The 15,820-nt window shown below is 34.1% G+C and overlaps 1 protein-coding gene across 1 annotated transcript in view; it reads right to left on the bottom strand.

Annotated features, from left to right (window-relative positions):
* The window catches only part of LOC115884160 (vascular endothelial growth factor A-like), a 61,163-nt gene that overhangs the window by 28,144 nt on the left and 17,199 nt on the right, over positions 1 to 15,820 (bottom strand). The window contains exons 2-3 of the mRNA XM_030902663.1: positions 5,787 to 5,895; positions 4,904 to 5,014 (exon numbers count right to left, since the gene is read on the bottom strand). Coding sequence (XP_030758523.1) covers positions 4,904 to 5,014; positions 5,787 to 5,895 — 220 coding nt within the window. The remainder of the gene's footprint in view (positions 1 to 4,903; positions 5,015 to 5,786; positions 5,896 to 15,820) is intronic.

The raw sequence follows: 15,820 nt of genomic DNA, 5'->3' as shown, positions 1-15,820 counted from the left end.
AAACATCTTGTGGTATTACATTCGATAATTAAGACTGCGCTTATGATTACGTATAAAACTTGGAAAATAAGTTTGTTATAATAATGCTTTTATTAATTCACTATTCTAATAAAAAATATGCTTTCCTTCAGAAACTTAAAAAAAGGGATATTTGAGGTGAATTTGCATTGTGAGACCCGGTTGAGTAAGCCCCAAAAATAACGATTTTACATACGACTTATGCAATTGTTGTATAAACCCGGCATTAATATTGTCCAGTGTTCATTTTTTTCTATCACAGCCAATGATTTAGAGTTGAGAATGAAATAAAATAAAGTCGAGGCAACAAACTGTATATTGGTAATTGGTATTATACACAAAATTATATTGGTATAATGGTATTATAAAAAAACTGTAAAAATGTAAACTTTTTCAAGACAAGAAATTTCAAGAGTCTTGCAAGACAAGACAAGACTTTGCCATTCAAGAAATCTGCAAGACAAGACTTTTCTACAAAATTTCTTGTCTTGAATTTCATTGCAACACTAATGTGCAGCACGCAGCAGTATGCAGCAAAAGTGGGAGGAAGCAGCGCACAATGGAACGCAATGGAGGAGAATTGTAAATTCAGTTAATAATGACAACCAAAAAGTAAAGAGGCAACAAAGTAATGAGATTTTTGAATGTCCAAAATGTGGAAGAGAGATAACATCACGTATCGGGCTTTTCAGTCACAGAAAAGCTCATGACAGGAAACGCCTTACGTAACCATCTTTTGATGCGTGTCAAATACTCGTCAGCGAGTAATGGCAGTAGTAGTAGTTTTGTCTGCTTGGTCTGGACCCGGCATAATAATAATAATAATTAATTTTAATCACACTGAGCTTCAAAATTATCTCCGACAACGCCTATTTAAGCCAAGAACATATGTATCTACGTGTCCTGCGGTTTGAAAACGAGACGTAATTACATTCCGATAAAATTACTTGTCTCAAAATCGAAGAGCACCGTCTGTGGGGTCTTGCTTGTCCGAGAGAGCCGTTGCGTTGTCGCTCTAGAGCTGGATCTGAACTGTATATCCCCAGGTGCAAAGGAATTATCCGATGCTCGTGAGATAATAGAGTTAATGAGGTGAGGTAATACCGGAACGGTTGTTGTTTAATCAATTTCAGTGAATTTAAATACCTAATAAGATACAGAATGTATTTTAAATAAAGGAGAGTATATAGCCTAAACCGTGTACCACTTTGAATAATTTATTGTCGTCGAGGTCGACAATACGTTGACTTTGAAGTAAATGTCGACAATATCGAGAATGTTGAAGAAGGTTAGTTTGATTGAGTCTGATTGATTAAATGATTACTCATTTCTCCCTTTGATTTCTCCGGATATTTTTGGTTATTTAGTTTGACTTAGAGGCTATCCTGTGAACTTCGCAATTTCACAAGCGGCGGTTATTGTTTCACTATGTTCAATTAATTGCAGTACATTAGGCTGTCTTACAACAAGTACAACCATAGTCAGTTAGGTAGTACATTAGGTTAACTTTAGGTCTATTATTATGAGTTATTAAAATTGCTGAAATGTATCAGTGGTCCTATACCGGGTGCGTCTCAAAAATAGCTCACCCCTATAACATTTTTATTTTTTTTTCAGATAAAAGACCGAGATTATGTTAGTATATGACATAAATTAGGACTGATTTACGTTTTCCATTATTTTAGGCCACTTCCTGTTTTACCTGAAATAACTACAACTTTTGATTTTTAAATGGTACCCTTGGTATATTTTTACTTTATTCGATAGAAAATGACACTCTGCATAGAATGACTTATCATATGTCAACTTTTGACATTTTCGCTTAAAACAAAATTTTATTTTAAATTTCAATCTACTCATGGCTATGTTAAAAACACTCATTAAGGAGCCTTGGAAAAATAGCTTTGATAGACTAATGTTTTTAGTGTCTTATCGTGGCCTGTTAAAAGATGCCCAAATCGTATTTTTATTCACACCTCAATTTTTTTAAATGGAAAGAGGGTGGCTCATTAGCATGTTTGGAAAAAGGATGTTTTTGCGAAGAATTTGATACCACACACTTGGTATTTCGAGTCAAATTTTTGTCCCAAACCGCAAGTTATTATTTCCAATAAACCATATGTGACATATATGATATGTCATTTTATTTAGAATGTGATTTTCTATCGAATAAAATAGAAATATACCGAGGGTGCCATTTAAAAATCTAAAGTTATAATCGTTTACGGTGAAGCAGGAAGTGACCAAAAATAATTGAATACGTCAATCAATCCTAATTTATGTCATATACTAACTTACCAAACCTCGATTTTTTATCTGCAGAAATGAAATAGTTATAGGGGGTGAACCACTTTTGAGACGCACCCGGTATACTTAATCTTTTTCATTTTCCCTTCTTGATAAAATAAACACAAACATTTTTAAGGTATATTTGCAATATTTTTGAAAAAAAAGTTTAAGAAACCCTTAACTGGAGATATACACACCCATTCGACTGTCATTTCAACATTCAAAAATGTTGGTCCACTTATATTTTACTCTCCAAAGTCCAAAGTGAGAGTGCTGAAAATAATCTTGATTCTGATATTTCTGATTTTGATTCAGCATTCAAGTCACTCAGCAACGACGAAGATCATTTTGCTGTATCTTATGCTTAGTTGATATAATGTTTATTCTACGTTTTTAATAAATATATGTTCTATGGTTTTAAGTCATATAACGTTTTACTCTGACTGGGTCCAACTCTGATGTTCAGTCTTAAATTTTATTTTAGATTTGATTTGGTAATAATTTTGAAGAATTTGGTAATAAGAATTGAAGAATCTGAGCCTATTAAGTACAAGCTTCATTTACTACACGATGCCAGTATTAAATGGTTGTACCAGAGAAGATTAGATGTAGCCCTAGAGGAAGTGAAAGCCTGTAACGATGTAGAACTAGAGTATACCAACCTAAAAACCCTAATTAAAAAAGTAGCTTTCGAAGTTTTAGGTGAACAGAACATGCAGAAAAAAAAGATGAACCAGCTTGGATAACTGACAGCATAAAGGCCTTAATCAATGACAAACAAAAATTCTATGAAAGATGGCTCTCAGACCGAACAGATACTAACTGGAGTCATTACAAGCAAAAAAATAGAGAGGTACGAGCCGCCATTAAGATAGGAAAAACAGATATTTGGGAAAGAAGGTGTCAGCAAGTGGAAAGCCTAATAGGGGGCGCACGGAGTACTGAGGTATGGAGAACAATCCGACAAATGAAAACCAATCAAACGGACAAGCTCTTGAATAGAATGGATATAGAAAAATGGCGCAACTACTATGCAGAATTACTGACAGAAAACCGACCAGAATTTCAAGCAGTAGAAGATGAGATCAACCTTGCAGGCACTTTAATGATAAGCGAAAGAGAAGTCCATCAAGATCTCAATCGAATGAAAAATGGGCGGTCACCAGGTCCTGGTAATATTGTAGCGGAATTGTTAAAGTGTGGAACCCAAAGACTGCGCTGGCGTCTGGCAGATCTATTTAACCAGTGCTGCCTGCAAAGTAAACTACCCCGAGAATGGCGAGTGGCTCACATAGTGTCCATCTTTAAAAAGGGAAATCGTAACGACCCCACTTGTTATAGAGGCCTAAGCATTAACAGTTCGGTCAACAGACTTTTTGGAAAGGTGTTACAGGGTAGGCTCAGGGACAGTATTGGTGACAAAATCTCGGAAGACCAAAGCGGATTCACACCGGGGAAATCTTGCACAAATAACCTTTTTGTCCTGCAGCAGGTGATGGAAAAAAAGATAGCAGTAGATCAAGAAGTCCATCTAGCATTTATTGATTTGGAGAAAGCGTACGACTCTATTCCCCGCAGCAAGATATGGGAAGTATTGAATATCTTAGAAGTAGATAGACCTTTGCTTAAGATAATAAAAGAGCTATATAAAGAAAATGAATCGTACGTTAAGATAGGACACAGGCTATCTAATCCAATTAGCACCACAAAAGGGTTGCGACAAGGATGCAGCTTATCTCCTCTGATCTTCAACGCTTACGTCGAAGTAGCCCTTAGGGAATGGAAGACGAAATGCCAAGGTATGGGAATACCCATTGGGGATAACACACTATTTACCCTGAGCTTTGCAGACGATCAGGTCGTGATTGCGCAGGACCTGGGTGCTACTATCAACAACGAGGGTTTGGGCAAAGAAGAAATACAAACCCGAATTCAGAAGAGCAAACAAGTTATTAAATGTCTTAACAGCCTCTGGTGGGACCGAAACTTATCTGCAACAACTAAAAAGAGACTTGGAAGAACATTGGTGGAGTCAGTTCTTTGCTATGGTTCAGAGCTATGGACTCTGAGTGCAGACGCGAAACGCAAAATCGAAGTTGTTGAAATGGACTACCTTAGAAGAAGCGCAGGTATATCAAGCCAATGGAAAAAAAGACAAACATCGAGGTCAGGCGTATCATGAATGCATCGGAGGAGACAGTACTGGATCGAATCGAAAAATCCAGCTTAAAATGGTTTGGACACGTTCTGCGTATGCCGGAGAACAGGTGGCCAAAAAGAGTTTTTCAATGGGCTCCCCAGGGCAGAAGAAAGAGAGGTAGACCTAGAAAATCCTGGAACGGAACGGTTACGGAAGCAATGGAAGCTCGTAACCTAGAAGCTGATGACGCTCTAAATCGAGATGTGTGGCGTAGGGTAACGGGAAGGCAGCAATAGGCTGTAGTTGGAAATGAGTATTAAATACTTAAACCAAATCCCGTTTATATATATATATATATATATATATATATATATATATATATATATATATATATATATATATTTGGTAATAATAAGTCTAATAATATTTACTGACAAATTGAATTTTCAATTTTACCTTCGCTATTTTTTCTGATATTCAGTTGACGGTTCCTCGCTTCCGTCACACCTTGCCTTGTACCATACTGATCCCATTTGTATTCAGATAGGCTGGAGTATTGTTTTGCCACTACAAAAATAAAATATTTTAAAAATGTAACAGTTATATTTTTTCTGGATGTCAGATTTTGATAATTAATGATTTTTAATCTTCCATTTTTTAATAATTAAAAAAAATATATATATAACAAGTTAATTATTTGTTCAAAATTATTATTTTAATTTATTGCAAGAAGTGTTTTCCCCACTATTACACAAAATTTTAAAGGAAAAAAAACTGATTTTAATTACGATTCAATATATCTGAAAAATAAAAAAAATTATCAGACAAATGTTGTTTCTTTTTTTAAAGTTTCATTTGCGTTATATTACCTAAAATACTATTTATTTAAAGATTTTTGGTGTAAAAAATGTCTTACAAAAAATCTATTAAAAAAGTACAAGACTAGCAAGAGTCAAAACTACTTATTAGACTGCAAGACCAAGAGAGACTTTGATTCCTCTCACTGAGAAATTGAAAAATTAATTTTCCGAAGGCATAATGGTTTTTGAAATACGTTTTTTTTTTAATTTTTTGGCTAATAAATTTTTTCTAGATATTTTGATTACAACTATTTGAAAAACCATGGTAGTTTTACGCGATAAAATACATTTTTCAACTTCCTAGTTTCGGAATCAAAGCCGTCGTTTTCATGACTACATAATATGAAAGTATGACGATAACTATGATAGAAAAAGTAGTAGACTCGTCAATCTCGTCATAATTAACGAACACAAAAATTTACAAAACGAATTTCAATAATTCCGTTCATAAAGGCTCCATAATAAAAACTTTGAAGTACCTGGAATGGTTCTTTCCGTTGGTTCCTCAGCCTGGAAATCATCGTCGTCGTCGTCATCTTCGTCTGAAGTGTCGAAAAAGTCCTCTTCATAATTGGAGTCCTCGTCTTCCTGAAACAAGGGAATTTATAAGAAAATGTAAAACATTAAAAACAAAAGATACTTCTGGCAGTAGTTTTTTGTACCATTTGATTACTTTAAACAAAACCAATCGATTTCACACTCCAAAAATGTATTTCTAAGAGTTTTGGTAGCATCCAAATCCTTAGTCTTTTGAAGAAGAGTTTCTTTAAGGTTTACCTAACATTCCTTTTGAATATCTGACGCATTCGAATCAGGTTTTTCTTTTCTCATTTTCTACCACTTCGTAGGGCTAATCCCTACTATGCAAACACTATTAAAATCTGACACGCCCAAGTATTTCATTGTAACTGCTTTTTTATATTTTTGAAAACCCTATACACCAGTAAAAGAGCATAAATCCTATAACCTCTCTTTCTTTTTAGCGTCTAATTTTCCCTAGAAAAGTATATCTAGAGTATATTCCCCATTTAGCATTTTAAGTTCTATTAAAAGTGACTAACTATCCAAATTTAGAGGTCCCAGTGGTTCCCTAGAGGTCAAACGTCACTGACGCGTATTTAAATTGGAATGTTTAATTCCCGAACTCGGGCAGTGTGTCCCAATTAATAACATTCAGAAAAAAAATGTGTTTAAATAGCCGAATATGCAGCTGTTTTAGTGGCCATAATACCGAGGACCACCCAAAGAGTGTATAATAAGATTTGGCTAATAAATCCTTTTATAAGATCATAATTTAAGCCATAATTCTTGTTGGGTTCTTGTATAGTTTTGAAGAAAACATGAATACGAGTATTATTCTATGCAACAATCCTGCTTTGTAGGGATTATTTTATGGAGTTACTTTAGTAAAGTAATAAGTAATAAGGGCTTAAGAATTATTTAATAATTTTTGAATACTATTAATACAGGATTTTTGAACACACAATACTCCTATTGCGTAATGCGATGAGCTAAACTGCTATTCTCCAATCGCAATTAAAACTGCGATTGCGATTTTTAAATCGCTGTAACTACAACCTACTATTGCTATTTTAATATTTAAAGATTGTACTAAGGAAATAATTGTCTCTGTATGTACCTTACCTAGCTTAACAAATAAAAAAAGTTAATAAAATTTAGTTGTTTAATTTTTTTAACATCTGACAATTTGACTCGAAATGCCAAATGTGTGGTACCAAATTATTCGTTAAAAAATACTTTTTCTAAATATGCTAATGAGCCACCTTCGTTCCATTTGAAAACATTGAGATATGATTAGGAATACGATTTGGGCATCTTTTAATCGGCCAGGACAATACACGAAAAGCAATTGACAATTACTTTTCTTCCAAGGATTCTTGATTAAAAATTAGTGTTTTTTTAATGCAGCTAATGGCATTCTAGTATGAAATTTAAAATATGATTTAAAATTTTTTTAAGCGTATATGTCAAAAGTTGAAATATGATATGCCAATATGCCATCCTATTTAGTGTGTCATTTTCTATCGAATAAAATAAAAATATACCGAGGGTGCCTTTAAAAATCAAAAGTTGTAGTGATTTCCGGTGAAACAGGAAGTGATCGAAACGAACTGAATACGTTAATCAATCCTAATTTATGTTATATGCTAATATACCAAATCTCGTTTACTATCAGACAAAATAAAAAAGTTATAGGGGCAAACCACTCTTGAGAAACACCAGGTTTATTGTTACCTTAGCGCTAGAAAAAAATACCTTTTCTATAAATAAATAAAATCAGAGAAAAAATTAAATCGCAACTTTATTATAAAATGCTTCAATGGACAACAAAATCACAATAGCAAAAACAACAAAATCAACAACTCCACAAATGTCGCTATGTTTTCCCTCCTTAATAAAATTTACTCCAGCCTAAATAACCATCATTCTACAACAACAATTTTCTGTGATTTTTCTAAGGTGTTCGATTAGTGTAAATCATAAGATTCTAATTAATAAACTGCAAAAACTGCTATGGATTCAGGGGAACATCTCTCGAATGGTTTAAGTCGTATCTGAGCAACAGAAGTCAACTTGTGAGAGGAGAGTGGATACCACGTTATCTTCTAGCAAGCCAATAGAATGTGGAGTACAGTACGTCTGTCCGTTCTGTAGCTATGGGGTATCCGTGAGAGGGGAAATGATATTCTCTCAATGTTTTTCGTAAAAAATTAGACGACGCGTCCCTTCAATAAATTTGTAAGTAGCCAATAAAATGAGTGGGCGGAGCGATTTGCGGTGACGTACTCGTCAAGTCGACGTATAAAATATATGGCTGTTTATTTAAATGTTTTTTGTCCGCATTCCTTTCATGGACACAGATCCAGCAGACGTACTGTACCTCAAGGCTCAGTTAGGCATTGCTCACATAAACATTAGTGGTAAAATATCTCTTTTTGCGGACGACACTAGCTTCACTTGGAGCAACAAGGACATCACGGCACTTCCATTCACTTCCAATTCATCAACCTCACGGCACATAAAACAATCGGCACGCCAACTCTGCTCAGATTCCATTGTTTAAAATTTCTATAAAATTTGACCTTGACAGCGCCATTATCGTTTCCTAGTCAGGGCCGGATTAAAACGTATCAAAAAATTTCTCAGAAAATACGACAGGGTCGTATTAAAAAAATACTGTAATTGTCTGAAACTGAATTTTATTTACACAATACTTTTGTCCAAACAAATGAATCGTTAACCGCGCATACTTCTCGAAAAGTAAAAATGAAAAAATCAATTAAATATTTCACTGTAGAGAATAGACAATTAAAATTAAAAAACACGCCACTAACAAAAACATGCCAGGAGTTACAAACAAGAATTAAAGAAATACCAATAAAATATTTATTGAACAATATAAAGAGGCTACGTACAAATTATGTCCATCAATGGGCGTCGCAAATTTTATTAATATTCAAATTTCACAAATTAATAAATCCACAATTTTTTTTGAGAAACTTCTATTTTTTTCATGGCAGGAAACAGAGTAGGTACCGCATTGTATTTTATACGGTTACAAAGTGAATTGGTAAACAGTTTAAATTCAAAATGAACAGAACACAACTTGTACCTTTTGTGGGCCTTATTTATATCTTCAATCAAGTCTTCTCTATTAGCTGCAATTGCCCATGTTGCTCTAAAAATGTATTGTTAACTTATTTTCGATATACTCATTTTATTTACTTTTATAATTATATTTAAATTAATAGTATAATGATTTTTAAATTTAATTTTTAATGTCTAGATACAACATTAAATTTTACTAAATATTTAACATTAAATCTAACTAATATTAAAGTTTGTTAAGATTTTTAATTAGATATTCCTATTTAGCTGAATGTCCTAATATGTATACTACTGTTTTCACAACTAAAATATGTTAAAATAATTAATCACATATATACATACCTAATAGGATCTCTAGGAAACAGAAAAAAACTTTTATTGAACAACAAAAATAAAACTACTAAAACAAATTATATTACATAATAATAATAATAACAGCTCCCGTATATAGCGTTTGACGCCTTGGGAGTAGCAAGGTACAGCTTGCCATACTAGAGCCGTTCGGTATACAAAGGAAGGTAATGTGGCTAGCACTACGCTTCAACCGCCTATTATTACCACAGGATTGTGAAACCCAAGTACTCATTTAAGGCTGAGTCGACCTAGGTACCCAAACTATTTTTATTTTAATAAAAATTGTCGGCTGATGAAATGCCGAGTGTGGGATTCGAACTCACTACCTTGAGATTGGTAGACGAGAGCCTGTACCTCTACGCCACCGGACACCTATTGGCAATTATATTACATAAGAAACGAAAATAAAACTAGAAAAACCAAATACATCACATAATAAACAAAAATAAAACAACAAAAACAAAATATATCACTCAAGAAAAAATCAAAATAAATTAAGCCGCACGCTACTGACTCGAATCTGCCGTAACTGTGTGTTGTCGCTGAAAAAACTACGACACTGGTTACTTTCTGTTGTTGGAAACGCAAATGGCGGCGTGCGCGAGGATATGCGCGTAGCGTTCCCGCCAAAGCGAGTCGGCCTGCCGTGTGATTAATATGCCGTGTCAACCTCCTGAGTCTCATTTTTAAAACTAAAGCTTTGTCATATAAAAACTCGCTGCAGCCTTTTGTACTTAACACCACCACTGGCGTCGTAAAATCTGTAAAATTCTTAGGGCTTAGACAATTCTTTAAAATTGGACATGCATATCGACGCTTTGTCGAAAAAATTAGGCTCTGTTTTTTATTTTAATTAATTAACAGACCTTAATTACATTAAGGTCTGTTTCTAAGGAGCTAAACTTGCCAGTGGCTGTAAAAATACACAAAATTCTACAGTTCGTCTGCTGGATCTGTGTCTATGAAAGGAATGTGGACAAAAAACATTTAAATAAACAGCAATATATTTTATACGTCGACTTGACGAGTACGTCACCGCAAATCGCTCCGCCCACTCATTTTATTGGCTGCTTGCAAATTTGTCGAATTTTTATTGATGGGACGCGTCGTCTAATTTTTTACGAAAAACATCGATAGAATATCGTTTCCCCTCTCACGGATACCCCGTAGTCACAGAACGGACAGACGTACTGTATATAATTTATCCGATCCACGTTATAAAAATAGTAGAATTAAAAATAAAAAGTTTGAGGCAAAATTGGAGTTGCAATTGGATTGGATAGTACATATATGTATGTATACATTTTTATTGTAGGTAAATATTTAAGAATGTTTTTTTTTCGGTATAGATAATTCACATTTTTAATTTGTACCTATGTATACCTACAGGATAGCTCACTATATATAGGTACGGCGGTGAACGTGATCGTGATCGCGGCCGTGATCGCACCAGTGTGCGTGTAGCTTAAGACTGACAATGTAATTTGTATACTTGTGTTGTATTCTCTTTTGTTTGTTTACTTTACTTTTGTCTACAAATGGTAAAATTTTTTGACAATAAAGGCATTTATTTATTTATAGCAGTAAAATCGCAACTCGCAACTATTTGTAATATTGGTTGCCTAAATTAAAACTCGCAAATAGAAAAAATCGCAGTCGCAGTTTTCTATGAGAGCCAGTCGCGCGTCGCACGTTGCGATTGCCATTTTAAAATCTCTGCGATTGAATCGCAGTTTGCGATTTGTTGCTCATTTCCACTACATACTTCATATACAACACAGTATTTGAATTTATTAAATAACATTCTAACGCCTTAATTATAAAATTTTCTACACCCCATTGACTCGTGTTATATCGATTTCACACCGTCGCACTTCATATTTTGTTCCAGTAAAGCGATAACCGTTAGAAAATAAATCGGACGTAATGTAAAACACCGACGCGAGTACTGGCAATAATCTAAGGCAATAATAGCTGTGATAATAGCCTTACGAAAGTGTTGGAACGCTTTACGCATCTGCTACGGGCTCAATTAGTCTACGTTATAAATAGCGAAAGATAGAATTACGAGAATAATACACCTTTCTTATCTGAAGTGATTTTCAAGAGGAGGAAACATAAAACATTCGATTTCCGAAGTTAAGTTCAGTAGTTATTGGTCTATAACTCTATTTAACGTTATGTTAACGTACGATACTTATTGCGTTGTTGCTTTTTTTTTGTTTTCCTGATACCTAATCTGTATTCTCTATTCTATAAATGATTAGAGATGAGCAAAACTGCGATTGTGATTTATAAATCGCTGTAACTGTAACCTGCGATTTTAATATCTTTAAATTGGTACGCTGCGCGCTGTGAAGATAATATTATACCGGGTGCGTCTCAAAAGTGGCTCACCTCATCACATATAACTTTTTTATTTTTTCAGTTAAAAAAACGATATTTGGTACGTTAGTATATGACATAAATTAGGATTGATTGACGTATTCAATTGTTTTCGGTCACTTCTTGTTTCACCGGAAATTACTACAACTTTTGATTTTTAAAAGGCACCCTCGGTATTTTTAACGAAAATTTGACTCGAAATACCAAGGGTGTGGTATCAAATTATTCGTAAAAAAATGCTTTTTCCAAATATGCTAATGATCCATCCTCGTTCCCTTTGAAAAAATTGAGATATGATTAAAAATACTTTTGAGCTTTTTCTCACTGGTCAGGACAAGACACTAAAAACATTAGATGTTATATTTTTTCAAGGCTCCTTGATTAAGAATTAGTTTTTTTAACATAGCCATAGCCCTCTAGATTGAATTTTAAAATACGATTTTTTATTAAGCGAGAATGTCAAAAGTTGACATACATATGATAAATCATTCTATTCAGAATGTCATTTTCTATCGAATAAAGTAAAAAAATACCGAGGGTGCCATTTAAAAATCAAAAGTTGTAGTAATTTCCGGTGAAACGGGCAGTGACCAAAAATTGAATACGTCTATCAATCCTAATTTATGTCATATACTAACATACCAAATTTCTTCTCTTTATCTGAGGAAATAAAAACTTATAGGGGTGAGCCACTTTTGAGACACACCCGGTATAACAAAATATAGTAAATAAAAATGGCTGAAAAAAGTATCCAATATTAACAGAGGTTCCTTACCATAATCGATATCTTCTAGTTAATAAAGTATAAAAATAGATAATTTTTATAATCTGAATCTAAAAAACTGTGCTTATGAATAATTTATTAAATAAGTTCAAATGTTGCTATGAGAATTTTTAGAATTTAGAATGAGTGGGAGGGGGGTTAATCACTTCGACCTTACAGATCCATTAGTCCCCCTTTCTTGAATCATAACTCATCATACAGTCCCAGGGCTTTGACCAAAGCCAGTATCTGGGACGGTTTTATAGAGGGTAGTTCTCCATCTCCAATATCAGTCGTACCAAAATTCATTGCACGAATGGTTGTCGTCTCGGCGCACTCAGTGATGAGGTGTACTGGTGTTTCACCATCTTCCCCACAGAATCTGCATTCGCCGTTTCTTCTTAGTTTCAATCTACTGAGGTGTTCATTGAGGAGACAGTGTCCTGTTAAAAACCCCGTGACAATCCGAAGATTGTTCTTACTCAGACCCAGGAAGATCTGTGATTTTCTTGATCATAAGCCCTCAGAAACTTCTTCGAGTGTCTTAGACCATTGCAAGATTTCCATTCCAGGTTGCGGATGGAATCTTCCAAGTTCTTGAGTTCCGCCTTGAGTTGGTTACCACTTGGAAAGCAGAACGGTTCTGGTCCAGTTAGTGGAGTGTTCGCTCCTTTCCTAGCTAGATTATTTGCTTTTTCATTGCCTTCTATTCCTTGGTGAGCAGGCACCCAGTGTAGGAGGACTTTGTTTTCTTTGCCTAATTTATTCAGCTTCTCTATGCATTCTTTGACCAACTTCGAATTGATGGTTACTGAGTTGATCGCGTTAAGTGCTGCTTGACTATCGGATAGGATGGCAATTTCCTGTTTTCGATAGTTCAATGTTGCTATTAATGTATCTACTCTATAATAGACAAAATAATATAGATATACAGGGTGAGTCTTAAATAAGTGCAAATATTTGGTACTGGTAGATCTCGATAAAAGAAACATATATTATTTTCTCTTTACCATTTCTCAGATAAGTCCAAAATAACCGAGTTATCTAAGTTTCAAAATTTAAAAAAAAATGATTTTTTTTGAAAAAATGTTGAGAGCCAAAATCACTGAATTTCCGACTTTTACTGTAACATATATATTTCATATGGCCATAGTTTTCCATAGTAAATTTTTATCAAAGCCACCCAATAAATTTTCTCTCGTATATTACCGTTCAGAGAGCCATATGAAATAATACTGCGGTATCTGCAAAACCATTAACAATTTTGAAATGCTTTGAATACAAAAAATGTTCATTTTTAGGGTTCGGTACCCAAAGGGTAAAAAACGGGTACCCTACATGGTACAAAGAAAACAAGGTATGATCGATAGCGGCTCCAATTTCGTTAAGTTTGCGCATACCACCTGTGACGTCATACGCCATACAAAAAATATCCATATTGTTCAATTGCCACTAATAAAAAAAGACCTAAAATAGGGAAGAATTAGGACATAACCCCAAAAGGCATGTTTTGACATCGAGCCTGACATTTGAAAAATTATTTTCATATTTTGACACAATCAAATTTCACAGATGACACAATCTGTTTGACAATTTGAGATTGGCGCGCAGAGCTTGCCGACCAATAGTGCCGTTTATCACCTGTGACGTAGCGACCAACCTGCGCAATATCATACCTTGTATTCTTTGTATCATGGGTACCCTATTACTAAGACTTCGCTGTCCGTCCGTCTGTGACAGAGGTCTATCTTATGAACCGTTATAGCTAGACAGTTGAAATTTTTACAGATAATGTATCTATGTTGCCGCTATAAGAACAAATACTAAAAACAGAATTAAATAAATGTTTATGAATAAAAAAGTACTTTCACTATACATTGTCTTTTCAGTAAGAATTTTACATAGAATCTTTCAAGTCCTCGGTGGCCGCGTGGTTAAAGCGTTAGGACTTTACCCTGCTATGAGCCGTAGTAAGGCAGGTTCGAATCCTAGTCAAAGCGACTTTTTTTTAATCGTTTTTTTCTTAATTTTTACATATTTATTTTTACTTTTTACATATTTATTATTGATTAATACAATTTTTAGTAATGTGTTTCTTCATTTTTTTTAAATTATTTATACGCGCATTCAAAATTTCAGCAAAATCGGAAAAAAAGTTTATAATAATATAGTGTCTAATGTTGTATAGATAATGAATGGTACGGAACTCTACGTGCGCGAGTCCAACTCGCACTTGACCAATTTTTTAATTCTCCCGTCTAATAAAAAAAATAATATACAGGGTGTTCCATTTAAAATAATAAAGAAAATTTATTTTATATTTTAGAAATTTTGGCGTAGAATTTTGAACATCCTGTATGAATTAATATTACGATATTTATAGCAAAGTAAGTATAGACCATCTAAAGTAAAGACCTAATATAGTTTTGATTTCAGAACAGTTCTTGTATTTGTAATAATTTTTTTAATAAAGGTTGAAAATATATATTTTTTATTTATTTATTAATCTCTCTGAAACTATCAAAACATATTATGAAAGGAAACCAAAAATACAATAAAATACAGGGTGTTCCATTTAAAAAAAAATCATCGCGATCCGCTCCACTTTTATGAGCTACTCTACAGAAGTCAAAATATTTTCCTGAAATACATTCTAGCACATATTTTAGGTTTGCATTTAAATTAAATTTCCAAGTTTTTGTTCTGGGAGCTAGAGATGCCCGACGCATTATTGCCGGACCCTGTATGTTTTTTGTCTAAAGTTATACACGAGAAAAATACAAATGATAAATCCATGCAATATTTCATATTCGAGGTACAGAATACAAATCGAAAGTGAACTTCACCAACAGCGTCTGCAGATTGGTATCGATGCGTTAGAACATAGTTATTGGAAACGGTGCGGATTTCTTTGGCAGCACGAACCGTTGCGCCCCATTCAATGCGTGCAAATACAAGAACGCAATCTGCGATCGCGGCCAGAGCTATAATAAAGGCGAACCGCGACGATCGTAAATATTGCGCGGCCTGTAATAAAACGCGGAGACATATTGGAACCCTACATTATCGCTGAAGCGCTAGTAATCGCGCCGAGGAACCAAGAGTGAGGCTTCATTTGCATGGACAAGAAAGGAAGACATAAATATTTGAAAGAGGATTATTAAAAATTATGAGATTGTGTCGGAATGCTGAAGTTTGAACCCTGTCCGAATGACTAATCCACTCTTAAGTTCTTGCTTTTATATATATTTTTTAATTTATTTAAATAACTCGTGATATACCTGTTTCCATTGGTAAAACATTATGTATTTAAGACGTTAGACTCAGACACTGTAAGAGGTTTTTCTTAATCCAAACCCGGATTAGTTAATATTTGGTGCC

This window comes from Sitophilus oryzae, unplaced genomic scaffold (genome assembly GCF_002938485.1).
Source record: "Sitophilus oryzae breed Bouriz unplaced genomic scaffold, Soryzae_2.0 scaffold_2023_pilon_pilon, whole genome shotgun sequence".
Lineage (NCBI taxonomy): Eukaryota > Metazoa > Arthropoda > Insecta > Coleoptera > Curculionidae > Sitophilus > Sitophilus oryzae.
This window is presented reverse-complemented; position numbering and strand designations above follow the sequence as displayed.